This window comes from Psammomys obesus, unplaced genomic scaffold (genome assembly GCF_907164565.1).
Source record: "Psammomys obesus unplaced genomic scaffold, mPsaObe1.curated_primary_1811, whole genome shotgun sequence".
Taxonomy (NCBI): domain Eukaryota; kingdom Metazoa; phylum Chordata; class Mammalia; order Rodentia; family Muridae; genus Psammomys; species Psammomys obesus.
Window position 1 is genome coordinate 6273349 of NW_026590405.1, and position 26318 is coordinate 6299666.

General features: G+C 57.7%; 3 protein-coding genes across 5 annotated transcripts in view; 2 read left to right on the top strand and 1 right to left on the bottom strand.

Moving 5' to 3' along the window:
- Spdef (SAM pointed domain containing ETS transcription factor) overlaps positions 1-779 on the top strand; it is a 13996-nt gene extending 13217 nt beyond the window's left edge. For both annotated transcript variants that reach the window (XM_055607247.1, XM_055607249.1), the window contains exon 6: positions 198-779. In XM_055607247.1, coding sequence (XP_055463222.1) covers positions 198-376 — 179 coding nt within the window. In that variant the 3' untranslated portion in view covers positions 377-779. The remainder of the gene's footprint in view (positions 1-197) is intronic.
- Positions 1-26318, top strand: part of Rps10 (ribosomal protein S10) — a 70380-nt gene that overhangs the window by 1779 nt on the left and 42283 nt on the right. The gene's annotated exons all lie outside the window — the stretch shown is intronic.
- The window catches only part of Pacsin1 (protein kinase C and casein kinase substrate in neurons 1), a 43008-nt gene continuing 20387 nt past the window's right edge, over positions 3698-26318 (bottom strand). The window contains exons 1-10 of one of the 2 annotated variants that reach the window (XM_055607246.1): positions 21105-21308; positions 13128-13239; positions 12232-12388; positions 9755-9990; positions 9312-9467; positions 9031-9206; positions 7940-8060; positions 7708-7835; positions 6932-7119; positions 3698-6592 (exon numbers count right to left, since the gene is read on the bottom strand). In XM_055607246.1, coding sequence (XP_055463221.1) covers positions 6483-6592; positions 6932-7119; positions 7708-7835; positions 7940-8060; positions 9031-9206; positions 9312-9467; positions 9755-9990; positions 12232-12388; positions 13128-13181 — 1326 coding nt within the window. In that variant the 5' untranslated portion in view covers positions 13182-13239; positions 21105-21308 and the 3' untranslated portion in view covers positions 3698-6482. Of the gene's footprint in view, positions 6593-6931; positions 7120-7707; positions 7836-7939; positions 8061-9030; positions 9207-9311; positions 9468-9754; positions 9991-12231; positions 12389-13127; positions 13240-21104; positions 21309-26318 lie in introns of those variants that run through there. The other variant, XM_055607245.1, reaches the window with a different exon arrangement.

Below are 26318 nucleotides of genomic sequence, written 5' to 3' on the forward strand. Positions count from 1 at the left end.
GAAGGAAGGAAGGAAGGAAGGAAGGAAGGAAGGAAGGAAGGAAGGAAGGCGTTTACTAGGTTTCATAGCCTGTCCTGGACCCAGAGCTGAAGAGGACTCCAGCATCTGTGCCCTTTGCTTTCCTCAAAACTGATCTATTGCTCTTGTCTCTCTTGTTCTCACGCCCTCTGCGCCCCACCCCCACCCTGTCCCCCCAGGCATCTTCAAAATCGAGGACTCCGCCCAGGTGGCCCGGCTCTGGGGTGTGCGCAAGAACCGGCCCGCCATGAACTACGACAAGCTAAGCCGCTCCATCCGCCAGTACTACAAGAAGGGGATCATTCGCAAACCTGACATCTCTCAGCGCCTCGTCTATCAGTTTGTACATCCCGTCTGAGGGCCACGGAAGCCGGGGGGGCCTACAACCTGCCCGGGACGGCCACCCTCCTGCTGCTCTGGGCTCTGCTCGATCTGAACCTGGGGACTGCTGGCATCCAAGTTCACAGTCACTGATCTGGGGTACACACGAGCTCTCTGGCTCCCTCTTCAGGTTGTACTGCTCAAGTACACAGGCCCCTGGGGGGTCAAGGGAGCTACCCTTGGACTGTGGAATTCTCGGAGGAAACAGCTACAGCGCGCAGGGACTGGGACCCAGGCAAGCCACAGGACAGTGACATCGCTGCTCTCTGCTCCTGCCACCTCCTCCTGTACCATACCTGGCGTGGTGCTAAGAGATGTCTTCACCCTGTGTTGGGGAGCCAGGGGTGCCCAAGGATAATAAAGATACATGATAACTGACAGGTTCCCATTGCCTGGCTGTGGATGGCTCAGCCAAGAGGCCAGCGGCAGTCAAGGGCGGCCGTGGTTCTGTGCTTAGGGCGCTGGCCACAAGGGAAGGTTGCCCAGGGAAGTGTCATGGAGACTAAACGGAAAACAGTAGCTGCTTGGTAGATGTCGTGGAAGAGGCAGAGGGTTCTCCAGGCCAAAACAGCCAGTCCAGCCAGCCAGGGCGCCCTCCTCACCCCGGCATGACTAAGATGGGAGGTGGACCAGGCTGTCCACAGCCAGAGTGAGGGAGGCAGCCTGTGCATCTGTTCTGTTGAAGGGCAGGGCCTGCTGCCAGGTGTGCGAGGTGTGCGAGGGTCTGGCTCTCCTGCAAGAGTCCCAGGGTTTCTTGTGTTTGCTCGGCCACCTGAGAAAGCCGGACCACATAGTGGGCTACGGGGGCAGCTTTGGGGGCAGTGGCTCTAAGGACTTGCAGCCCCTGTCCCCCAAAGACTTCGCAAGGTCCATCCCTGGAGTAGCGAGGCCCTCACTTGAGTGTGAGGAGCTGAGTGTGCACCTGTCTGTGGGTGGAGGTCCCTGACAGCCTGGCCATTCTCCTGTGCAACACAGCTGCGACACACTTCCCAGATTTATTTGCCCAAATCAAGCACCCCGAGGACCTACCATGAGCTAGCCACCCCCACTGCCTTTTTGTCATAGACCTTTTCAACAAAACCATGAGGTCAGGGTTCATGGTTCACGGGACATCGGAGGTCCAGGGTGGCTGAGCAGTTAGCTCACAGTCACACAGCTGTGGGTGCCAGGACCGAGCACTTGCCCATCCCTCCCCAGGGACGGGACTCTCCCTGCCTTTCCTCCCCAAATGGGTCAGCGTCTCCTGCCACGCAGCCCTTAGCTTCGGAGGCCAAACTTCTAGAAGAAAAGACAGGGAGCGGCACCACACAGTACAACAAGGGGGGTTGGTTTTCATGGGGGGGGGGGGCTTGTTTGCTTGTTTGTTTGTTTGTTGTTTTGAGACAGGGTTTCTCTGTGTAGCCCTGGCTGTCCTGGAACTCTCGCTCTGTAGAGCAGGCTGGCCTTGAACTCAGAGATCTGCCTGCCTCTGCCTCCCAAGTGCTGGGATTACAGGCATGTGCCACCACACCTGGCTGGGCCGCCAAGGGTTAAGGGTGTCCTGTCCCCCTGCCTGCTGCCCCCAGCAGTTTTATTGTCTCCTGAAGAATGTTTGCTCCCGACAATGAGCAAACAGCACCTTGGCACCTGCCATGTAGGACTGGATGTGATGACGAGGAGGGGCATCTCTGCCCAGGGCTCTGCCTTGCTGGGCCGCAGCTGGCTCCCGGGGAAGAGGCAGTCTGGGACCCTAGCCGGAGGCAGGCTCAGTTAAACTGGTTCTGTCTCCAGGCAGCCCATCCTGCCCCTCAGGTGTCCCTGAAGTCACAGGCTTGGATGTCCCAGCTGTGCCTGGGTCAGGCTCAGAGCTCCGGCGGGGCTGGGGATTTCTCAGAAGGGCGGGGGGGGGGTGTTGCAGGCTTGGATTGGGAGCAGGAACAGTTCCACAGAGGGCAGGTATGGGAGGCCAGAGCGGCAGCTCCCACCAAGGAGCATTCCGCAGGCTGTATCTGCCCAGGGACATCTTATGAGCTGGCAGCAAATCAAGGGTTCTCCTCCCTCACTTGACACATGCCTGTCAGAACCTTGCCTGGCTCAGTAGACCTTCCCAGTCCCCTTTTGGAAGCCCCATTTTAGCTCCCCCAAACAAACTGGAACAACCCGAGTGAATAGAAGGTCACCTGGACTCTAAGACACAGGCTGGGCATGGAGGCCTGAGTCTGTAATGCTAGCATTTGGGAACCGGAAGCCAGTGGATCAGGAGCTCAAGGCCACCCTCTGCTACACAGCCACCTAGAGGCTGGCTCTTTCATTACTTTATTTTACATGTATGTATGTGTATGGGTATTTTGCCTTCCTGTCTGCCTGCGTACCCCGTGCATGCAGTACCCTCGGAGGTCAGAAGAGGGTGTTGGATTCCCTGGGACTGGACTCACGGAAGGCTGGAAGGTCCCACATGGGTGTTGGAGATGGAATCTGGGCTCCTGGCTTAGAGCAGTCAGTGCTCTTAACTGCTGAGCCAACTCTTCAACCCAAGACTCCATCTTTAGCAAAGAAAAGGACAGAATGAATGAAGGAGAGAGATACGGAGGGAGGGAAGAAGGGAAGGGAGGGGAGGGGGAAGGAAGGCGAGCAGGTGACGTGGCTCAGCTGGTAGAGGTTCACCCCGGAAGCCCAAGGTTGTCCCCTGTCCTCCACAGGGCTGAGTGGAGACATATGTACACTGAAGCCTGCTCTCGGTCGTTCTGTCTCTCACACAGGCACACCTGTTAGATAAAAACGTAAGCACACTGTGTTTAACAAAATGAAGGACGAGAATGGAAAGAAGTCAAAGCGTCCTGTTGGGATGAGAGTGGGCTTCAACACGGATGGACTTGGGGGACCGGCAGACAGATGGATGGCCGTCCCGGCGTCCCCTCCTCTCGGTGTGTGCACCCTGGGGTAGGGGAAGTGCTGGTGGAGGGGCTGTGTTTGTGCGAGGCCCTATCACACTGCCAGGGCAGAGGGGCCTTCCAGACAGAATAGGGGAGCTGAGGCAGGGAAAGGGAGGCGCGGCGCTCAGACAGGATCCAGCAGAGGTTCAGGTGAGCCTCAGAGCTCTGGGGACAGGCCCGGCAGGGCTCAGAAAGCCAAGCTTAGCCCTGCCAGGACCATGCTCCCAGGAGGCCTCCTAGGAAACGTGTTCACAGCGGGGCAAGCGGCAGGAGAGCGGGAAGACACAGTGTCACGCCTCGGGAGGCCTCAGCAATGGCTTCTTAGGATTCTGCTGTAAAACTCCGGACTATCTGAAGACGGAGTCCACCCTTGAGCCAGGAGTCCGGCTCTTTTATTGGCTGACCATGGTGCCAGAAACGACCTTACTCGTTAGACAAGAAAGCTGCCTGCAGGGCCATATCTCCAGCCTTAAAGCCGTGAGTCTGGGGCTTCAAATGTGCAGCTCTTCTGGTCAGGGCTGTCATTTGTTCCCTTTTCTCTGAGACCAGAGTCTCAGTGGCCTCCCTCGGTTGGGAAGGACCTGTGCCCTCAATTGCCCAACTCGGTCAGCACGGGGCCAACTCCAGGATAGACATCTTCATTCCCAAGACCCTTCCAAGGGCCCACACAAACCCCCAGAACCGAAGGTGACAAGTCCAGCCAGGGTGACAGAATTCTGGTTTTATCGCCAGCCGTACAGTCACAACTGATATATATATAGATTTGTATTTATATACCTTTAAATTACACAATCATGTACAAAACAGGTGCATTGCTGAGACCACAGCACTTCTCGGAGTTTCACAAGTGTCGGAACTAATGGAGTCAGGAAGCCTAGGGCGGCAGACGCAGTGGCAGCGGGCGGCAGGGCGGCCCTGGCTCCTCCTGGAGCCAGGCTGCAGGGTGGCGGTTTAACTGGCGATGAAACACGTCACTGACGGGGCCTTCAGGGACCCCGTGCGGCAGCATCAAGGGGCCCCTGGGGAATACGGGAGGGGGTGTGGACATGGTGAGCGAGCGGTGTGGTCCAGCCCAAGGTTGAGTGCCCCGACACCAGCAATGGTAGCTGGGGCTTGGCTCGGGGCTCTGGGGACTTCCGGGAGGGTCGGGGAGGGAGGTCCTCCGTCACTGGGTACTGAGGAACACGAGGACCAAGTCAGGTCCCTATGGGGTCGTTGAAGGTGGTTGTTTATAAGAGATAGCTTTTCCTGTCCCTGCCCAGGAGAGGGCAGCTAGTGTACTGAGTGGGGTAGGCATGGGGTCTGGTCGGGGCCACAGCCCCACCCCCGGTGCTGGGAAGCCGCTGGCGCAGAGAGGGGGAGCCCAGGCCCCAAGGTGCAGACGTGGCGGCTTCTTCCTTTCGGAGGTGAAGGTGAGGGGTGGAGGGCTCCTGCCAGGTGGGAGGCAGGAGCTGTGGAGAAAGGAGGGCTTTGAATCCTGCTTCCGGCTCGGAGGGGTCCAGGAACCAACCTAGGCTGCAGCTGAAGCCCCTAGGGCAAACAGTGACAAGGAGATGGGGGCTGGCAGCCCTGCCTCTCGGGTGCCATGCTCCCGGACCTGAGGGAGGACTGACCCGTCAAAGGCCCCGCCACAGCCCTACCCAAGAGAAGGGGGTCGAAGCCCCAGTGCGTGGGTCCACGGCCTAACAGTGTCAGGAGAAGCAGCAGGGAGCTGAAGGGTCCTGGAGAACAAGGGTTGCATACTCTTTTCCTGGGAGGCCAAAAGGCCACCCAGTTTGGGAGGCAGAGGGGGACCTTAGTCCTGAGGCCTAGCAGACACCAGCAGCGAGCACAGGGCTTCAAAGGTCCAGAGACAAAGCCTCTGGCCACTTTCCACTGTAGGGGGTCTTATCCAATCTGTCTGCTTCCCGCCCCACCCACCCACCCACCCACGGGAGAGCTGCTACCCAGTTTCCAACCCGCAAGGGCCCTGGGTCCCCTTCCAGGCCCAGAATCTCTTAATGGAGACTCGGGCTTCCAGAACTGGGTGTGGGGGTTGCCAGCATTCAGGGACAGTGTTGGGAAACGAAAGGATCAAGGGGAAAAAAGATATGGTGACCGTCCAGGGTTCCTCCCCCACGTTGCCCAGACTGAGCTGCTCCCCTGAGCGCCGGCATCTCCTCGGTCGCCCAGGTGAGAGAAGCGGGAAGGGGAAGCTCAGAGCCTTGCACACTGGCTTCCCCGAGGCTGGCGCAGGCGCAGTGACCGGAGGGGGGGTGTTTTTTGGATGACCATGAAGGAGTGGGGTGGGTGGCCAAATGCCTCTTCCCCAGAGAACGGGAGGAGGCTGCGACTGTCGCTGGCTTTGCCCTGGGCTTCGGGGAGGCTTTGCCCAGCATCAAGGTCTCAGGAGACGGGCAGAGCCTCTGTAAGATGCGGAGTGGCTCTGGGCCTCCGTCCACAGGCCCAGACAGGGTTTCCATCCCTCAGAATGGGCCTGGCATCGGGAGGGTTGGCACAGCCTGGACAGAGGGTCTGTCCTTCCTCTCATTCTGTGTACCAGGGGCACCATCACTCCTTCCAGATACCCTGCCCTATGTCTGGGGAAGCGAAGAGGTCCCCAGAAACCTACACAGAGAAGGGCGACAATTTCTTTCCCAGACTCACCGGTCCCAAAAGATTAGGGCTTGGAGGAGAAGAGCACCCCCCAGGGCAGCGTGGAAGACTAAAGATTGGGAGGCCTCCTTCTCAGAGCGTGAAGGAGGCCTTTATGAGGAGGGTGGTGGTAGAGGGGGGTCAGGGGAGCAGCCAGGAGAGGCTAGGAAGGCAGGCTCAGAGGGCAAGGGTCGCTGCTGGCAGCCTGGGGTGGGAGAGGGGAGGGGGCGGGGCGGAAGGATCCGGGAGGTATCCCTCAGGACCCAGGAGACTCTGGTGGACTCTGTAGGGCAGAGGTGACACTGAGCTTAGTCCCAAGACCCTTGCCCACGCTGGGGGTCATCACCCTAAGCCCCACTACCCTGGCCTCCATGTAGGCTGCAGATGCCGTCTCTTTGTACTTCTTCATTTGTTCTGTTTTGACTTTTAAAAAAATAAAAGCTTGATCGGAAAATATGTCTGGAACTCTATGGCGAGGGGAGGGGAAGGGCGGGAGGCGGAGGGCAAGGAGTGAGAGGAGTCGGGCGAGCAGGGTTGCTATATGGCCTCCACGTAGTTGGCAGGATAGAGGCCCAGCTGCCCGCTGTCCAGCCGCCCGCGGCACCAGCCCTGCTCATCTTCTTCTCCTAGTTTGGTGAGCTCATCTCCTGGAAAGGGGGACACAGGGATGCCTTGTCAGGGCAGACAGGTACCCGGACCCTACCTGCCCATCAGCTCAAAGCTGCTGGATGGACCCCAGTGCTCCAGCTGATTTACCTAGACTTAGATTCAGGGCTACAGACCCACTCAATGTCCAAAAGCCCAGACCTACTGCAGCCAGCACCTAACGGGGTCTTGGGCCCCGCCCTGCACACTCTGTCCCCTGCCTTGGCCAATCCCTGAAACGCCCGTCTTCAAGCTGGACCCTTGTACTAACCCAATTCAGGCCTGTTTTCTCCCCTAGGGCCCCCCCCATCAGCCAAGCCGGAGCCCGCGCCTGCCCATACCGGCCTTGAAGCTGAGCTCATCCTGCTCCTGGCCATCATAGTCGTAGAGCGCCCTCACACGTACTCCCTTGGCATCGTCGTCGAAGGGGTTGGCGCCGCCGTTGGCCTCATTCCCCCCGAAGGGGTTTCCACTTTCGTCATCTGACCACTCGGTGGCGTACGGTTGGCCTCGGTCATAGCTGCTAACGCTTAGGTGCAAATGGGTGAACTCCGTCAGCGGCCTCGACCCCATCCCTACCAACAGCCTGCCCTAAGCAGAGCTGGGGTCCAGATTCTACGAGATGGAGCAGAGACGGGGTCCGAGGCACTGACCCTCCATAGACTTGAAGGTTTTGCATTTAGCATTTCAGCTCGTGAGGGAGGAAGTGCTGAAGAGGACCCAGAGACTGTCTGATCCTGTGAAAGGGACCGAATGCCCACCTGGGTGCCAGCTTGGACTACACAGCCTCCCCTGGTCCTGAGGTGTAATGTTCGGCCCAGTCTCTCTGGACTCAGCCTCCCTTCCTATCCTTACAAGGCACATTTCCTCATTGCAGACTGGCCGGAGGCTTGACCCCTCAGTGTGAGGAGAGCTCTGGGATACCTTGTGACCCACAGGAGGTGACCCACCACAGCTGCCGTGTGTCCCCTGAGGAGGAGGACACCTCCTGCTCCTCAGGGGACACACAGCAGCTGTGGTCTGGGGTCACGTCTTCTTGGAGAAAATGCACCTGTCCCAGGATGTGGTTCTCTCTCCTACCCAGTGGTTCTCTCTCCTATCCATGGGAGGTACTCACCTGCCACGGTCCCCGGCCTGGGATGTGGACTCCACGGCCCCCGTGGCGTTGCTCAGTGCGGCCCCCTCTGCCTTCTTGGGCTGCTTCTCCTTCTTGGCAGCGGTGTGGGGGAGATCCGGGTTCCACTCCTGGAGGCGGGGGGGGGGTGAGAGGGGTCAGGCTGAGGGGTCTGAACCGGCGGACCCCTCCCAACCTGCTGAGGCTCCCACTTCGCCACCCCGCACCTCCTCACCTCGAACTGCGGCCAGTTCATGGGCATGCCGGGGCCACTGGTGCTGCGGAACCACCTGAGGTCCTCCTGGGCATCGGCGCCCCGGATGGCCTGCTCCAGCTCTCGGTAGACGTGGATGTAGCTGTGGCGACGGAGGGCGGGATGGCACCGGCTTCCTCCTCAGCCCAGCCGGGAGGAGGCAGAGGGCGTTCCCCTCATTTTTAAAACTGTATTTGCTTATTTTACGTGCGTGGGGGTTTTGCCTGCATAAATGTGTGTGCACCAGGTGTGTCCCTGGTATTCTCAGAGGCCAGAAGAGGGCACTGGATTCGCTGGAACTGGAGTGAGGAGCCACCTTGCAGGTGTTGGGAATCCCGCTGCTTAAGTGCTGAGGGATTTCTCCAGACCTTTAACTCGTTGTTGTTATTATTATTTTGTTTTTCAAAATAGGGTTTCTCTGTGTAGCCTTGGCTATCCTGGACTCGCTTTGTAGACCAGGCTGGCCTCAAACTCACAGAGATCCACCTGCCTCTGCCTCTCTTGAGTGCCGGGATTAAAGGTGTCTGACACCACATCCAGGGAAATTTTTTTTTTAGTTTATTTTTATTCATGTGTCTGTGAGTGGATACCACATGCGTGTTTGTGGTATCGCCTTGGGGGCCAAAGGCGAGCCACCTTCTGTGGGTGCGGGCATCTAACTCTGGCCCTCTGTAAAAGCAGCAGGTGCTCTTAACTGCTGAGCCGTCTCTCCAGCCCAAGAGTCACTCATTCTCTTTATTTTATATGTGTGTGTGCCTGTGCATGTAAGTGCAAATATCCTCAGAGGCCAGAGGAGGGCGACAGAACCTCTGAGGATGGAGTTATGGGCAGTTGTTAGCTACCTGATAAGAGCTCAGGCTGTCCCTCCAGTCCGAGCAAAGTGCTTTCTGGAGACTCTCAGCCCACTGGCCTCACCACGGCCATGCACTGCCGGCCAAGCCCATGCTCCCTGTAAGCATGGAAGCTGCATCTACAGGCTCCTGCTGATGCTCCCTGCCAGCCCTCCTTCCCCTCCCGATCACCAGGCCTGGGGTGCCCGCACTGCAGTTGCTGGGCGGCCCGTGCCCGGGTACCTGCTGTTCTCCGCTAGGTTGAGGTGCCGTTTGATATCCAGCAGGACCTCCTTCAGGAAGACCAGCCGCTTCTCCTCAAATTGCTGGCACTGCTCAAACACCTGCTCCATGCCCTCCATGTACTGTGGCGTGGTCTTGCCTATGTCTTCCAGCACTTTCTCATACTTCTCCTGAGTCTGCGGGTACCAGGGTGGAGGATGCGGATGGGGGGCTCACCAGCCTGCAGCTCCAGCCACCACCCTACGGACCGGCCGCCCCTGCCGCCAGCTCTCCTCCGGTACCTTCTGCACATCCTGCTTGCATTTGTCCACTTTGTCCAGAAGCTTCTTCTGCTGCTCCGGAGTGACAGACTGCTCCGTCTTACTGTTCATCTCCCGGGTCATGGCCAGCTTCTCCTCCTTGCAGGCCAAATGGTAGGCCTTCTTGGCTGCCTCTAGCTGTGGGGAAGAGGGCCAGGGTGGGGGTACGGGTGGTCAGGAGGCTGCCGGTCCTGGCTCCCGAGGCTCCGGCCCATGCCCTCATCTGGGGACGCTGCCCCTCGTGGTACTGCAGACACACCAGTCATGGGGACCAGCCGAGGCAGCCGGCGTGTGCTGGGGAAAGCACCGAATGTGGACAGTTCTCTCTGCTGGATGCTGGCACACCCTCACCACGGACGCCCCCCGCCCCGTGCCTCATGCCTCGCCACCCTTGAGCTGCCGCCCGCCCTGCCCGCCTGAGGTACCTCCTTCATCTTCTTGGCCCAGGGCTTCTGGGCCTTTCGGAAGCCATCCTCCGCCTCCTTGGTCTCCTTGAAGCCGCCCATGATCTGCTTGTGGTAGGCATCCTTCTGCCAGTTCTTGACTTTCTCCAGGTCCTCGTTCAGCAGGCTGTTCTTCACCTCCTGGTGCAGCTCGCTCACCTTGTCAGCCTCCGTCATAATGGCACCCCAGGCCCGCTCCAGGCTGCCATACTGTGGGCCTGGGGGAAAGGCCAGGGAGTTCCATGGACCCCAACCCACGATGGCAGCAGTACCCTTTCTCTCTCCCCTTTCTCTGATGCTTTCCCTCTCTTCCCACGGCAACAGAAACATCTGCCTCCACTCTCCCCAGACTTCTACTCTTAATGTCCATGATGACCGTATGGCTGCCAGGAAGCCTTCTGGGATTGCTCCACTCTCACCCCGGCCTGCACTCCCCCGTGGGTTCCAGCCCAACATCTGCCCTGCTTCCCACCTGGTGTCTGTCTGCCTCCCTTTCTGTCATGCCCCACCTTGTTCAGCAGGAGCTTCTGCAGGCCCAGGACGGGCGCCCTAAGCTAGCCGCTGAAACTCAGGAACCAGCAGTGACTGGCAGGGACCTGAGCCACTGGCAGCCAGCCTCACATTCATTTGCTGCCAGGCAGAGAAGGCCCTCCCCTGACGAGGACTGTGAGTGAGGTAAACCTGAACTGGAAACATCTGCCCTGCAGGACCCCAGGGTCATGTCAACTGGATGCACAGAGCGACGATGCGGTTTGGGCCCTGCCCCAGCCCGGACCACCGCCACACTCCCAAGGTGTGCACAGAGAGGTGGGTGTGCTCAGGAGGGAGAGTGCTTGCCTAGCATGGCATCAACTGGAACTGCTGACCGGGGACTCAAAAGTTCAAGGTCACCCTGTGCTGTTTAGGGAGTTGGAGACCAACCTCTCAAAAAAAAAAAAAAAAAAAGTGCATATGAGTTGTTTTTTTTGTTTGTTTGTTTGTTTGTTTTTTAAGACAGGGTTTCTCTGTATAGCCCTGGCTGACCTAGAACCAGCTCTGTAGACCAGGCTGGCCTCACACTCAGAGATCTGCCTGCCTTTGCGTCCCTAGTACTGAGATTAAAGGTGTATGCTGGGGCTGGAGAGATGGCTCAGAGGTTAAGAGCACTGTCTGCTCTTCTAGAGGTCCTGAGTTCAATCCCTAGCAACTACATGGTGGCTCACAACCGTCTAAGAGATGCCAAAACAGCTGTCGCCCCGAAACTACCTTGCCATACACCCAGGACAAGCCAGGACCCGGCAGCTGCCCTCTTGGGTGAAACTGGCACTGTAGTTACGGGCATCAGGGTAGTTGCATTAGTGTCGCAGGGCTATGACAGTGGGCCTATGGTCTACGGTCACAGGTCTGGACTGCCCCCATTGCAAGGCGAGGGACACAGGGTAGGGAATAAATGTGCTGCCCTTTTTTGGCATGCAAGTGTACATGCAGACAGAACATTGTATACATAATAAAAATAATTTTTTTTAAATAAACAAAGGTGTGTGCCACCACTGGCTTATTTTTGAGCTGCTTTGAATGTCCTGATAGCTGAACGTGGGGGAATGAACTGCTGTCCTTGGATATTTGGAGAGTTTTGGAATGGGGTTCATGAAGTTGATAGCTCTAATTTCTCAACAGTTCAGAAAAATATGCATATCAACGGAGGGAAGAGGTGTCTTGACAGATCTCAAGATTAAGGCCAGCTTGGCCTGGACAGCAAAACCTTGATAAAAGAAGAAGAGGAGGAGGAGGAGGAGGAGGAGGAGGAGGAGGAGGAGGAGGAGGAGGAGAAGAAGAAGAAGAAGAAGAAGAAGAAGAAGAAGAAGAAGAAGAAGAAGAAGTAGTAGTAGAGGAGGAGGAAAATTAGAAGTAGCAGCCGCTGCCAGATAGGTTGGTGTGCAATTTAAACAGAATACTCTAGAGGCAGAGGCAAGCAGGTGTTTGCAGCAGCCTGGTCTACACAGCCAGTTCTGGGCAGTCGGGTCTACACTGTAAGATGGAGATGGGGAGAGAGAGAAGCCGGGTGTGGCTTTTAACATCTATAACCTTCTATTTGGGGACGGGGAGGCAGAAGGATCAGATTTCAGGGTCATCCTCCGCCACATTTAGAGTTAGAGGCCAGCCTGGGCTACAGAAGATCCTGTCTCCAAATTCAACAGTGAAAGCCGCAGTGAAACGTTAACCTCAGCAGAGTGGATAGTTCCCAGGGCCTCTCCGCACTGTAAGTGGCTTTTCTAGAAGTCTTTTTCAAAATAGCGATAGTTGTGCGTATGTGTGGTGTGCGTGCGCGCGCGCACGGTCTAGAGTCTTGCAAGGCAGGAGAATGAAGGGACCCGCTTTGGCCCAGCAGACCCAGGTTTGAGGAAACCCCTGCAGCGGGGATGCTGGGCGCACAGGGGCCCCGCCCAGGGGGATCCGCGAGGGGCCCGGGAGCGCAGCACCTTTCTCGATGAGCTGGCGCCAGCGCTTGGCCCAGTCGGTGAGCTGCTGCGCGTAGGCCTTCTCGATCTTGGCGCGCTCCTGCACGCAGCTCATGAGGTCGTTGCACAGGCGGTGACCATCGTCGATGCGCTTCACCGTCCGCTTGTAGTTCCCGACCTGGCGGCGGGGCGGGGCGTGAGCCGGCCGCCCCCCGCCCCCCCCCCCCCGGCCCCGGCCTGCAGGGGGCGCCCCGCCTCCCGCCCCGCCCCGCCCTCCACCCTGCGGGGTCCCAGAAGCGCAGGTCAGATGCCACCGTCTCCACCTACCCTCCTCCTCTAAAAGCCGCTAGCTGCTGCAGAAAAGCGGAAGGGCTTTCATATAATTTGGACTGGGGCTATAATGAATTATTCATTTTGCTCTCGTGAGCTAATTCTATCATATTTATACGAGTCATATTAAGCCTGAGCTCTTGACACAATATCATGTTTTGCGGGCATCTCATTAAGCAACTTATTAATCTAGGCCTGCTAGTTTCCCTTTTTGATTTCCAACGCCAAAAGCAATATATTTTTCTCCAGGTCTCAGATACTCTGAGGCCCCCTGAAAGGCTGGGGGTCTTATAGTCTCATCTCTACCTGTGTGGGGCTGTGGGGTGCCTGGGCTCACCCCCCTCTCCTCCCCTGCCCGCCACGCAGAGGACACAGTGGGAGCAGCTAGGTGGGCTATGAAAACTGTAAATGTAACAGATGTTGGTGTGCAGGCCTGGGGGTCCCAGCGCGAGAAACGCTACAGGGCAGCTGCCCCGGAAGGCCTCTGCTTCCTGCCGGACACCGGGGGTTGTGAAGGGGCCCAAGGGTGCCAGGCTGACGGCATGGGATGAGTAGGGGGACAGGCAGGAGCCTAGACCTCCGCTCACCTCCCAGAAGCTGTCGGTGACCTCCTCTGAGGCCTCATCGTAGGAGCCAGACATGGTGGCTGTAGGGACGGGCCGGAGGGACCTGCCGTTAGCAGGCTCGGCGGCTCACAGGCTGCAAGGGCAGGAGAGAGATCCAGAGATGGGGAAGTGGGCCACGTCCCGTTCCCGACTCACAGGGAGAAGGGGGTTCCTTGCGGTGAGCCTCTGCTGGGATGGGGTGCTTCCCGGCAGGGCTTACCATTCCGGGGATGACCTATCTCAACATTGCCCACACCCGCCCCCTGCCGGGATTCCACTGAGCGCCTCTCCCAGAAGCCCTCCCTCCCGACTTACTTGGGCCTTCCCCACCCCAGTGTGTTCCAGTGGGTATCCTGGCTGAGCCTCCCCCCCACCCCCTGCTCTCTCCGCCCTGACCCAGCTGGATCCTAACACTAGATCCAAAAGATGGTCCTGGATTCCCCTGACCCCAGCCTAGAACCCCTGGTTGGCCCCCAGAGCCCCAGCCTCTGCCATGTAGTTCCCTGGGAACTGACGGGAGGCCTCTCTCCCATACACATCCTGAGCTAAAGGCTCCCTGATTCTTCTGGTTGGGTCCCGTCCATCTTCTTCTGGCTGCCCCGGCCCTGCCTCGCTTACAGTCCACCCACACACGTCTGGGCACGTGGCTCTCCGGCCCCAGGGCCACACTGTGACTATACAACATGCCGAGGCTTCGTGTCTGCCCCGGATCTGTCATCAGGCATCACAGTTGTTCAATCTAGGCCACGCTCTGCCCCAGGGGCCACGGGGGGGGGGGGGGGGCATACCCTCCCCTACCGGGCGTCACAGCCACCCAGTCAAGAATGGCTCAATAATCAGGGAACAGCCGCAGAGGGCCAAGGGCCCAGCCTTCAAAGAGGCAGCCATGGTTCCTGGGGCGCTTCCTTGTCTGGGCAATGCAGTTGTGGGGACAGCAGCTATCTGGGTTAGGGTGGATAGTTCTGGAAGCTTCTGCTCTGCCCAGAGAGGGCAGGTAAAACCGTCTCTTAGCAACTGCTGCCCCTCAGACTCAGGGCAAGCGGCATCAACACATGAGGATCCTTGGTTAGGGGTGTCGCTCCCCCAGCCTTAGTCTCTCCATCTGTTCCAGCCTGGTGCCCTATTCCAGTCTGTCTGTCTGTCTTTCTTTCTTTGTGGTTTTTCGAGAGTGGGTTTCTCTGTGTAGCTTTGGCTGTCCTGGACTCGATTTATAGATCAGGCTGGCCTCGAACTCACAGCCTACACTTGCCTCTGCCCCCCTGGGTGCTGCTTACAGGTGTGTGCCACCGTGCCCGGCTCCAGTATGGCTTCCTGTGTCACCTGGGCCTGAGGATGTGAGCGGCCACAAGCTTCTTCAGCCTCAGCGGAGGGAGCACTCCTCACAGACTCACTGGGCGGAGGTCTCCCCCACAACACCACCTCTAGGACTTCACTTTCGGCAAGCACGCACATGCTGGTTCGCCACCACAGTGTGGGGTCACGTGAGAGGCTGGGAGTGACCTAATCCACATCCCCAGGGCACTGGCTCAGCAAATTACAGTGCAGACCTACAGCCTGCACCCCACCCCAAGTCACGCTGCCAAAGGGACAAGTTCACCCTGCAGGCCAGCCTGGCTGGGAACTATTTTGGGACAACCGCAGAGCGAAATGGAGACAGCGGTCAGCTTCAAGGAAGCCTGTGATGGGGCGAGAAGGGGCTGATCACACCCGTCCACCCAAGCCTCTCACACGATGCTTGTGAGTGAGCTGAGTTTATTTTAACTGCTGTGCGTGATTTTCAGAATCTTTTCTGCTGAGGCACGTTCTTGATTTATGGTTGATGTGGGAGGGCCCGGCCCCCTTTTGCGGAACCACCCTCGGGCGGGCAGGCAGGCCTAGGCCCAGTGAGCAAGCAGGCTGAGCAAGCCTCCGAGCAGTGGTCCTGCTGGAGGTCCTGCCTGAGTCCCCCAGTGATCAGCCGTGACCGGGGTGTGTAAGTCAAATTACGGCCTTTCCCCCCCAAGCTGCTTTTGTTCATGGCGTTTTTCACCTGCACAGAAAGCCAACACACAGGGGCCAGGTCTGGTGGTCCAGGCCCAGGTCCTCATGATTGTATGTGAGTGCTCTTCCCCCTGAGCCATCTCCCCAGCCCCTGAATTCTATTTCAAAACAAAACAAAGCTGGTGGTGGTGGTGGTGTGTGGTATGTGTGTGTGTGTGGTGTGTGTGTGTGTGTGTGTGTGTGGTGGGGAGCGTGTGTTAGGAGCACCGACTGCTCTTCCAGAGTTCCTGACTTCAATTCCCAGCACCCATGTAGCTCACAACCAGCTAATTCCAGTCCCAGGGATCCAACGCTCTCTTCTGGCCTCCACGGACACTATAGGCAATGTTCGTGCAGATGTAACACAGGCAAAACACTCGCACACACAAAAAAGCCGGATGTGGTGGTGCACACCTTTAATGCCAGCCCTCAGGAATCGGAGGCAGGAGGAACCATCTCTCTGAGGTTGAGGCCAGCTTAGTCTACACAGGCCATCCAGGGCTACATAAAGAGACCCTGTCTCCAAACGACACCCAAATCCAATCCCAGCCTCCGGCCTCAGAGAGGGAAGAATCACCAGCGCTAGAGCATGTGCCCTCAGCACACGGCAGGGGCGGTGCCGCTATGACCTGGCACGTCAGGCTGGGCGCACAGGCCGCAGGCTGCACGGCCCGCAGGACTCTCTGCGAGGCATGTGGCACGAGAAAGGACCAGACCCCCCTTGCCCCGTGACTCAGGGCAGCCCGTGTGGAAACAACCTGACTTAGGAATCAGATGAGGGCCCAGAGAGACGCCCCATCGGTTAGCAACGCCTGATGCTCTTCTAAGAGACCCAAGTTCAGTTCCCAGCACCCACGTCAGATGGCGCTTAACCCCCCCCCAACCCCAGGCACCATACCCACAAATATACTCAATACAGGTGATTAAAAATAAAAAAGCAGAGCTGGGCGTGTGGCACACGCCTGTAATCCCAGCACTCGGGAGGCAGAGGCAGGCCGATCTCTTTGAGTTTGAGGCCAGCCTGGTCTACAGAGCAAGTCCAAGACAGCCAAGACTACACAAAAAAACCTTGTCTCAAAAATAAATAAATATAAAAAATAAATAAATAACAAAACAAACAAATAAATAAATATGTAAATAAATAAATATTAAGGAGCATTAATTTAGAAAATTAGATGTGTTAGTGAACCCAGCCTACGGCAGGCTCTAGGCCCTCTGCATTCCAGCCTCTCGGGGTTGTACCCCCATGGGAGTCTGCTGAGGGAGGCAGGCAGGATGGGGGAGTGAAAGCAGGGGCTGTCAAATGAGCTCCCAGTGCCACGTGGCGGCAACACACACACACACACACACACACACACACACCACACACACACACCACACCACACAAACACACACCACACACACACACACACACACACACACACACCACACATACCACACACACCACACACACACACACACACCACACACACACACACCACACCACACCACACACACACACACCACACACACACACACCCCGAGGCAGGAGGAGGTTCCCCTTCCACAAAATGCCACGTTCTTAATGACAGGGCTTTCTGTCAGGGGTCAGGAAGTGGATGTGGCTGGCATCTGGCACTTCCTGTGACATGCCCAACAGGCTCCTAGGCTTCCTAGACAAAAGGCCACAGCACCTAGCTTCCCTGTGGCCTTTCATCATCAGGAACAGCAGGTGGTAGTCCCCAAGCCACAGAGATAAAGTCACACGGGCTGCAAAGAGTATGTCCAAGGATCATGGGAAGAAAAGCGTGATGGGGTGGTGGGGACAGTCACGCCATGGGGGCCAGCTGCCCAGCAGGCCACCACTGCCTTAGGCTGTGGCAACAGCCAGCAGGCGCCAGGGTTGCCTGTCCTATGCTCCACACACAGTGAGCAGCAGCTGGGGGCGGGGGAGGGGCATTGGTGGTGAAGTGAGGACCAAGCGAACAGGAGCCCCTGCGGTTCCTGTCAGATGCCCGCCTGGTAGGACTGAGAGACCGCAGAGCTGTGCATCCCTGGGCAGAGCTGGGGGTGGCTCTAGTACAGAGTGTGGCATGGGGGCATGGTCACACGAAAAGCATCTACAGCCCAGGGAGGGGCTGGGGGCAGAGGGAAGGGGAAATGCTGGCTGCTCCTGCCCAGCAGCATGGAAACCCCTGCTCTCCTGCCCCCCTGATGCTGGGGCTGGAAAATGCACCAGCGGCTGCCCAGTTCTCAGACATCTGGACCAGACCTCTGAGTGATGCCTGGATGCAGGATACAGGATCGCCACGTTCCGGCTTCCCTAGTTCAGGATGGAGGGTCATGGGACATCACGGCCTCAGAGGCCACCCCCATCCTCGGCCTCTTGGGCACCCCTTCTCCCCCACTTCCTTCTGGCTGCTGGTCTGTGTCTCTTGGGAATCCTAACTACCAATTCCTGAAGGGGCCTGGGATTGGGAGCCCACAGTTCTGACCAAGTCCATTTTTCTCATTTATGTCACTGTGGCTGTTGACAGGTCTTACGTAGCCCAGGCTGCCTCAAACTGACTACACAGTGGGTGATGAGCTTCAATTTCTGGTCCTCCTGCCTCTGCCTCCCCAGGGTGAGGAACGCAGCCGTGGGCTACGTGCTCAGCGGGACTTCTGCATGCCAGGCCAGTGCCCTCCTCACATCCCTCCTTCAGTGTGGGCACCCCAGCTTGGCAGCACACTGTCCACAGGCCACGGAGGACTGAAGACTGGGTTCAAATTCCAGTTCTGCCATCTCCCAGGCGTAGAACCTCGGCGGGTCACTTCACCTACCCAGGCCTCAGTTTCCTCAGTGGAGAAGCTGCTGGCAGGGAGGTGCCCACTACCTATCTTGGAGCAGACGTGGGAAGCAGCGGGCCACGAACGCGGTGGGCAGAGGTAGGCCTGGTGCTGTGGCCAACACTTTGGCTAACCCCCGGAGCTCCTTCTGAGCTGTTGGGTCTCATGCAGGACCTCCCGGGGCTGGCTTCCTCTCGCCTTCTCTCTGGGTCTAGAAGTTGAGCTGGCCAGGTACAATGACGCACACCTGTTATCCCAGCACCCGGGAAGTGCAGGAGAGTGAGGAGCTGGAAGTTGTCCTCCACAGACAGCTAGTTTATACCAGCCTGAGCTACAGAAGACCTGCCTTGTTCCCACCACCAACAAAAATCATACAAACAAACACTGAACACCTGACCTTCATTGCATCTACCTGAAGCTCCCATGGGGCTTCTCTCAGAAATGATAAATTCACAGACACTTGCCCCCAAAGGAGGCCGAGTCCACCCTCACCTGTGCTTTGGGGCATCAGGGAGAGCCTGGGCCCAGTGGTCACTAACTGAGCAGCCAGCAGCTCGGTGAACCAGCAGAAGGGGTTAGCAGATCATCCGAGGGCAGCCTCCTGCCTGTTCTTCCACCCATCCTAGCTTCCACATGCAAGCACACCCCTCCAGGACACAGCCCCGCCCTCCCGCCCTGGTGAAGGAGCCAGCATGTCCAGCCCCACAGATCAACACAGCTTCCCCTGGGTGAGAGGTTGTGGGCATCCACGACCACCTCGAGGAGAGCGAGGGCTGCTGACTATGTGGGCGTGGGTAACGCCCCTGCTAGGGACACAGTGGGTCCCCCACCCCCACGGTATAGAATCCAGGTGACAGAAAGAAGGGAGAATGGGCTCTCTTTGCTGGCAAGATGGGGTGTGGTGAGGGCTCTCCCCACTTTCTAGCCTCTCAAGGGGAGTCATATCGCCTTTCCTACTGGGCCCCTGGACCACTGCCCAGGTCAGGACACTGTCCCCACTCCCCCACCACAGGGACCAGATCCCAGAGCCTCTGCCAAAGCTCAGAGCTCACCAGCCCCCGAGGCAGGGACTCTGGCCTTGTGTGTGCACGTGCCCTCCCTTGGCTCTCAGGACCGAGGCAAGCTGCAGCAGGGAACTCTCAGCCTGCAGGGATGAGACCCTAAAGGTGTTGGACAGACGAGAAACCAGAACACGAGTGAATGACATAGTAGGTTGTGACCGTGGAGAAAGGTAGCACAGAAAAGGACAGGGGACAACAGCTGGTACCAGGAACAGCGCTACTCAATGCAGGAAGGCCAGAGGAGGCCATTCTGAGGTAACATTTGAAGAAAGAGCCCAGGGAGGTAAGGAAGAGAGCTCTGAGGAGTGCTCAGCCAGAGGGCCAGCCAGCGCAAAGGCCCTAAGATAGAATCATGGCTTCTATGGGCTATGCCGTCGCAGCGGACCATGAAGTGGGTGGGAAGAGTGGGGCCGGGAGGAGGCCACCAGCGATGCCAGGCCTTCAGGAGACCTGAATTGCTTTTCATTTCCATGGCTCACCAAGAAGCCCTATGGTGGGACAAGGAGAACAGAGCCTTGTAGCTCACAGCTAGAGGCAGGGCACCTGGGAGAGGGGGTTACAGGGAGAGAAGGTGGGTGTGGAAACACGGTGACTCCAGAGCCAGGAAAACGGCCAGTGGTTGGGATATTGCCGAGAGGAGTGAAGGGGTGACTCTGCAACTGGGGTCTGGGAAGCTGACATGGAGCTGTTTTGGGGAGCCCAGGCCCCTCTCAGCTCCAGGCTTTTGGGTGCCAGGGCCTCCCTTGGGCTCTCTCTCGTGTGAAAGAAGCTCCTGGGGGAAGTGGGGTCTCAGCCTCGTTTCTAAGCAGGTGGTTTGGCTGCAGTCAGCTGGCGATGAGTAACAACCCCAGGGGACCCCCTTCCAGAGTCTGGTGGCCGTGGAGTGTAGGCCATATATCAGGCAGAAACTGAACTTTGCCAAGAACGGGGGTGGGGTGGGGGGTGGGGGGTGGTGGTGAGGATGGGGCAGACAGGGCAGGAAGGAGGAAGGAGAGGTCAGGCTGGAGGCCAAGCTGACTGCCCTGAGGCCGGCGGGCCTGGCTGCAGAGGGCAGGGCAAACCAGCTCAAGGCTTCAGTGAAGGGGAGCCTGAGGATGCAGTTCAGAGAGGGTGATCCACACCCCCTTGCCAGCCCCTCTCACGTCCACGGCCCTGATTTCAAGGCGAGAATCTGCACCCACGCTCCCAGACTGTGCACTTGACCTCTGCAGAAACCAGCACAGCGGGCGCCCACCCTGCGGCGTCCTCTGACCTCTGAGCGCCAGGGGTAAGGAGGGAGGCCCACACTGCCTCAGCCGACACAGGGACACAGAAGCAGAGCCCTACCCCACTCTCGGGTACCCTAATCTGGCCCTCTGAACGGGGTTTCCAGGCTATGCCTGCTCAGCGCATCCCAGTGCCCCATTCTGCTCTGCCCCCTCCTCCAGAGCGGCGGCGGTGGCGGTGGTGGTGGCGGTGGCGTGCGGCTTCTCCGCAGTGTCCCTGCTCCCTCAGTAGCAGTGAGCAGGTCCCCAGGAGCACCGCTGCAGAGGGACAGGGAGGGGGAGGAAGGCCACAGCATGCCCGCCCCAACATGGAAATCCCTGGCTGGCTGGGGGTTGGGACCGGAGCCCCCATGAGAGTTGCAGGGTCATCCCACTGGCAAAAGGGGCACGGAGGGGAAGGGACTGCGCTGACTCAGTCCAGACCACCCAGAAGTCACCCCAGAGGGTCTGGTGTCAGATGGCAGGTGTGTGACAAATGACCAGCGACTAGGAGACCCCTGGGGGGGGGGGGACAAGCGCGCTTCCCTCCACGCCTGGCCCCTCCCTGTCTGGCACAGACCTGCCACCCTCCCCCTTGAGCCCGCTGCCCCCAGGGAGTGTGGCAGCGCTATAAAGTCACGTCTGTGGTGCTGACCGGGAAGGAGGTACAGAGGAGGAGAGACAAGACCACAGACAGCAGACGGTCCCGAGAGCAGGTCCCTGGGCCCCCGGGGCCTCTTGGACCAGCACCAGGTGCGAGCAGCAGGAAGGCCGGGGCGCGGGGTCCCCACTCTCCACGCAGACCTATCCAGACCCCCATCGCCTACCTGAGCCCGGCTGAGCACCAAACTGGGGGCAGGTGGGCACTCACTGTCCCCGCTGGGCCAGGCCAGGGCCGGAGGGGCTGGCCGGCCACCTGCTCCGTGGTAGCGGGCGGGGCGGGGGGGTCCCTGGCGTCAGGCTCGGGGCTCCGTCCTCGGGGTCCCCTCCGGCGCGCTCTGGCTCGGGAGGCGACAGCGCCCGAACTGCAGGAGCCAGCTCCCCGCCCCCACGCGCCGGCCTCCCCCCTCCCAGCCCTCCCGACCCGCCTCCTTCCCCAGCCACCCACCGCCCGCTGCTCGTTTCTATGGCAACCGGGCAATGCTGCGCACAGACGTCCTCCCCGGGTGGACGGCAGGGGACGCCCTCTTTCTGCACCACGGCGCGGTGACCCAGGCGCACGCGCACCTCGCGTCTTTCCGCGGCCAGCACGGGTTGGCCGGGTGGTGTCCCGTCAGCCTCCCCGCAGGATATGCGCTACCCCAGCTCTGGCTTTCATGCCTCATCTCGCGCTGCTTCTCCAGACCTCCTGGTAAGCTCAATCGTGAGGGCTCGGTGACCAGACCCCCACACCCAAGATCTGCCACACCCAATCTCGTAGCATGAGAGTGCATATCCGTTACCCAGATTCGTGTATCTGCATCTGACAGTCTCACTGTGTTGTGCTGGCTAGCCTGCGGCTCCCTGTGCAGGCTCACAGAGGGCCTCCTGCCTCTGCCTCCGGAGCGCTGGGTGCCGGAGAGCCACCACGTCGCCTTTCTGAAAATAAGGATAACTGGCCTGCTGCGTGGCGCACGCCCTTAATCCCAGCACTCAGGCAGCAGAGGCAGGCGGATCTCTGTGAGTTCAAGGCCGGCCTGGTCTACAGAGCAAGCTCCAGGACAGTCAGGGCTACACAGAGAAACCCTGTCTCAAAAACAAACAAACAAACAAACAAACAAACAAACAAAGGCAGTCTTTCAATGCAGGGGTGTGGAGAGGCCAGCTGACAACCCCCGGCTTCTCTCCTCACAACCTTTAAGACAAGGGGGTCCTCCTCCAACCAGGGAGCTCACCAGCTGGGCTGAACTGGCTGGCCGTGTGGAGCTCTGGGGTCCTCTTGTCTACACCTCTCCAGTGCTGGGATTATAGGCCCGTACCACTGTTTCTCTGGTTCTTATGTGGGTCCTGGGGACTTGAACTCAGGTCCTCAAGCCTTTTGAGGCAAGTATTTTACTGACTGAGCCATCTCCACAGCTCCCAGATTTTAGTTTTTTTGAAAATTTATTTTATTTAGGTCTGTTCTAGACTGAGGCACTGGTTCCCCCAGAACTGGAAGTATCCTCAGATATGGGTGCTGGGATTTGAACTCAGGTCCTCTGGAAGAGCAATATGTGCTCTCTCGACCTCTGAGCTATTTCAATATATGTGTGTGTGTGTGTGTGTGTGTGTGTGTGTGTGTGTGTTTGTCTGCCAGGGTCTCATGTAGCCCTTAAATTTGCTATGTACCTGAGGCTGGCCTTGAACTCCTGATCTTTCTGCCTCTACACCCTGAGTACTCCATTTTATAGACTGGATCTGGGCCTCAGAGTCGTAGATGCTCCCCAGCTGGCTTGTTGGTGCCCAGGTCTCTGATGCCCTTAAAGCAACGCTGCGCTCACCTGACCCGTGCGCCCACGTGTGTCGGTACACACTCGTACTCACAACACACACGCATGTACAAACTCTAGTATGTGAATTCGCATGCATGCATCTCCGCAAGGCTGTGTGCCCACACGCCTGTGCGCACAAGGCGCACGAGGTGCACGAACATCAGCCATCGCTCATCGGGAAGACCCGTGCACACGTGCGCACACTAATCCAGAACCCACAACGTGCAAACATCCTAAACAACCCCAGCTCTGCGCCTCAGCCCGGGAGAGAGGGCGCTCTGTGACGCAGCACAGTGCCCTACCCTAGACCTGTGCCATCACCTCAGGGCTCAGCTGTGTTGCCTAGGGAGGCCCCGGGGCAGGGCCAGCCCACCACCCTCCCACCCCGAAACTCCGTACTGTGACTGATGCTACCTGGAGCCATTCCTTGGCCCTTCCTTGGCCCTGGGCCCCTCCCTGGCCCTGGGCCCCTCCCGCCCCCACTGCTGGCCGGTCCCTGTTCTTGGAGTTACGACAGGACAAACAGCCACCTCCATCTTCTGAATTCCAGGCTCCACGCAGCCCCGTGACACACCCAGGAGGAGCGGTGGCAGGAGACGGACAGAGGACAGGAGACCAGGGTATAAGGCAAGACTACAGGACTTCTGTCCCCAGCCGAATCCAGTCACCGGGAACCCTTCCTCTGCTGCCCACAGCCTTGTCTGGGAGAGAAACACACTCTGCAGCTGAGAGCACTGGCTGCTGGCACACTAAGGACAGAGGGGACCGAGCTGGAGCACAGACCTCCCACTTCGGAGTCACGGGAATGTGCCAGTGCTTACGACTCAAGACTCTTTCCTTCCCCCATACACATCCCCACCGCACCTCCTTGTCCTTGACCTCCCTGGTGACCTGTTAGGCAGAGTGTAGCCTTCTACTGCGCGCACAGCGCCTCTGCCTGCAGCTGCTCCCAGCACACGCTCAGAGCCAGAGGCACTCTCTGTTCCTGGTTCCTCACATGGTCTGTGGGTCCCCAGCCTCCTCTGCTGAGATTCATGTCGAAGCCCTGATTCGTGGGACAAGCTCCCGATATCCCCGGCACTTCTCCCCACAGAGGGAGAATAAAACAGAAGCCAAAATCTGCTTTGATAAACAAACAAACAAACAAACAGAGAGTCTGTTTTTTTATTTGTTTGGTTGTTGTTTTTTTCTGGTTGCAGTACTGGGCACTGACCCAGGGCCTCACACGAGAGACACTAATGCTCTAACACTATCTAGATCCCCAGCCCTCTTTGTTTGAAAAAAAAAAAAAAAAAATCTCTTTGTTGGGCTAGAAAGAATTGGGTTAAGCACACTGGCTGCTCTTGCAGAGGACCTGAGAGTTCATGTCTTAGCACCCATATGGCAGCTCATGACTGACTCTAACTCCAGTTCCAATTCTATCACCCTCTTCTGGGCTCCAAGAGCACTGGGCATGCACGTGATACAAGGCATACAAGCAGGCAAAGCATTCATAAAACAAAAACCAATCTAAAATTCCACAGAGGCGGAAATACAAACGGCCCAATTTGGATTCACACATGTCCCTTAACTAGAAGGCCAGATACCCTGCTCTATGACCAGCCCTTGACTGTTTCAGGGGAGAGTCGAGTGTTCCAAGATGACAAGACTGACATTAAAACATGAGCCCCGAGGTGAATGATCAGAATGGAGGTCAGAGGGAAAAGGCAATTTCAAAAGGAACGACACGGGGTCAATAGAACTAAGAGTCTGACCTTATGATGACTTTTCTAAAGACAATGAAGTTATTTATCCAGGATATTGAGTATGTATGTATGTATGTATGTATGATGGCCAGGTGTGGTGGCATATGCCTTTCATCCCAGGACTAAGTAGGCAGAGCCAGGCAGATCTCCATGAGTTCAAGACCAGTGTGATCTACATAGTGAGCTCCAGGACACCAATGCTATAGAGTGAGACCCTGCCTCAAAACAAACAAACAAACAAACAAACAAACAAACAAACAAACAAACAGAGCTGGAGAGGTGGCTCTGAGGTTAAGAGCACTGGCTGCTCTTCCTGAGGACCTGAGTTCAATTCCCAGGAACCCCATGGTGGCTCACAACCATCTATAATGAGATCTGGCGCCCTTCCCTGGCGTGCAGGCAGAACACTGTACTGTATACATAATAAATAAATCTTTAAAAAACAAACAAACAAAAAAAAAAAACAAACCCAAAAGCTTTTTGACATTTTAAAAATGTTTTACAACTATTTCTTTTTATTTATATGTATGAGTGCTGCTAAGCCATCTCTCCAGCCCCACATTTATTTATCTTGTGTGTGTGTGTGTGTGTGTGTGTGTGTGTGTGTGTGTGTGCCCATGCTCACCACGCTATGGTGGACTTCTGTCAGTTCACAGGACAGGCAATAGCTCTCTCCTTCCACTGTCTGGGTTCGGCCTCATCCCGTAGCCCAGGCTGGCCATGACCGCTCCATCCTGAGGGCTGGGATCACAGCTGTGCACCACCAGGCCCTGATTCTTAATAACGATGAGAGCCTCGTCCACATTCATCACACCAATCCCTGTCAGCCAGTAGACTGCCACCGGCCAAACCAAGCCAGCCACAGACTGCAGGAAGTACCACAACACTGGAGATGTTGGCACAAGTCCCCCACGCGCTAGAGGGCCCAGCGGCCTGCCAGCCACAAGAAGGCCACAGTGCCCACGAGGAAGCAGGCTCTGAGAACAAGCTATTTTCCCAAGTCGCACTCAAGGAAGCGCAGAGAAGGGCCTCTGCCCATCAGTGACCTTTGCGACATTCTGAAACCCTCGACTGGAAAATTTGGCAATGGCCACTCGGAGTCTGTAAGGCTCAGGGCCAAGTTCGGTCCTCACCCTCTGCAGATCAAAGGCAAAACAGTCACTGCACCCGAGGCATCAGCCAAGTGGTGGGCACAGGGGACATTGAGACAAGATGTCCGTCATCTTCAGTTCTAGGGGATAGAGGTGCCCAGTGTTCCAGGGAGAGGGCCACAGCGGACGGGGGAGGGGAAAGGGAGAGCGTGGGTTCCCAGGGCTGTAGCAGAACCCCTCCACCTCATCCCATACCACAGGGACCCTGTAGGGGGAACAGACCCCTCTGTCACCTTCTCTCTCTCCATGGAGAGCATTCTCCCCAGGTACCCCTATGTTGGCCTGACCTGGGGAGGCCCCAGTCACCCCACTCACAGCCTTCTCCTCCCCCACGTGCAGCCCCAGTCCTCCCGTGACTGACTTACGGCCCTTGTTTCCACCCTTCATCGGGACAGCTCAGACAAGAACAGTGTCATGCCAAGCACACAGCTGCCCTCATGCCCTCCCAGCGACACCCACCTCCATCACCCCTGCTGTGTCTTCTTGCCCAGCCCCCCAAACCCTCGCTGCTCCTGCCCCCACCCTGGCACAGTTAACCACACGTTCCCCAGCACCAGGGCCAATGCAATCAGGGCTCATTAGCTGCTGCTTTGCATATCATTTGCATAAAGCTCTCGTGACTGTCAAAATGCCAAAAAAAGCCACCTCAACCCCTGAGCAGCTCTGCAGAAATATAACAGACGAGGGTCTGTATC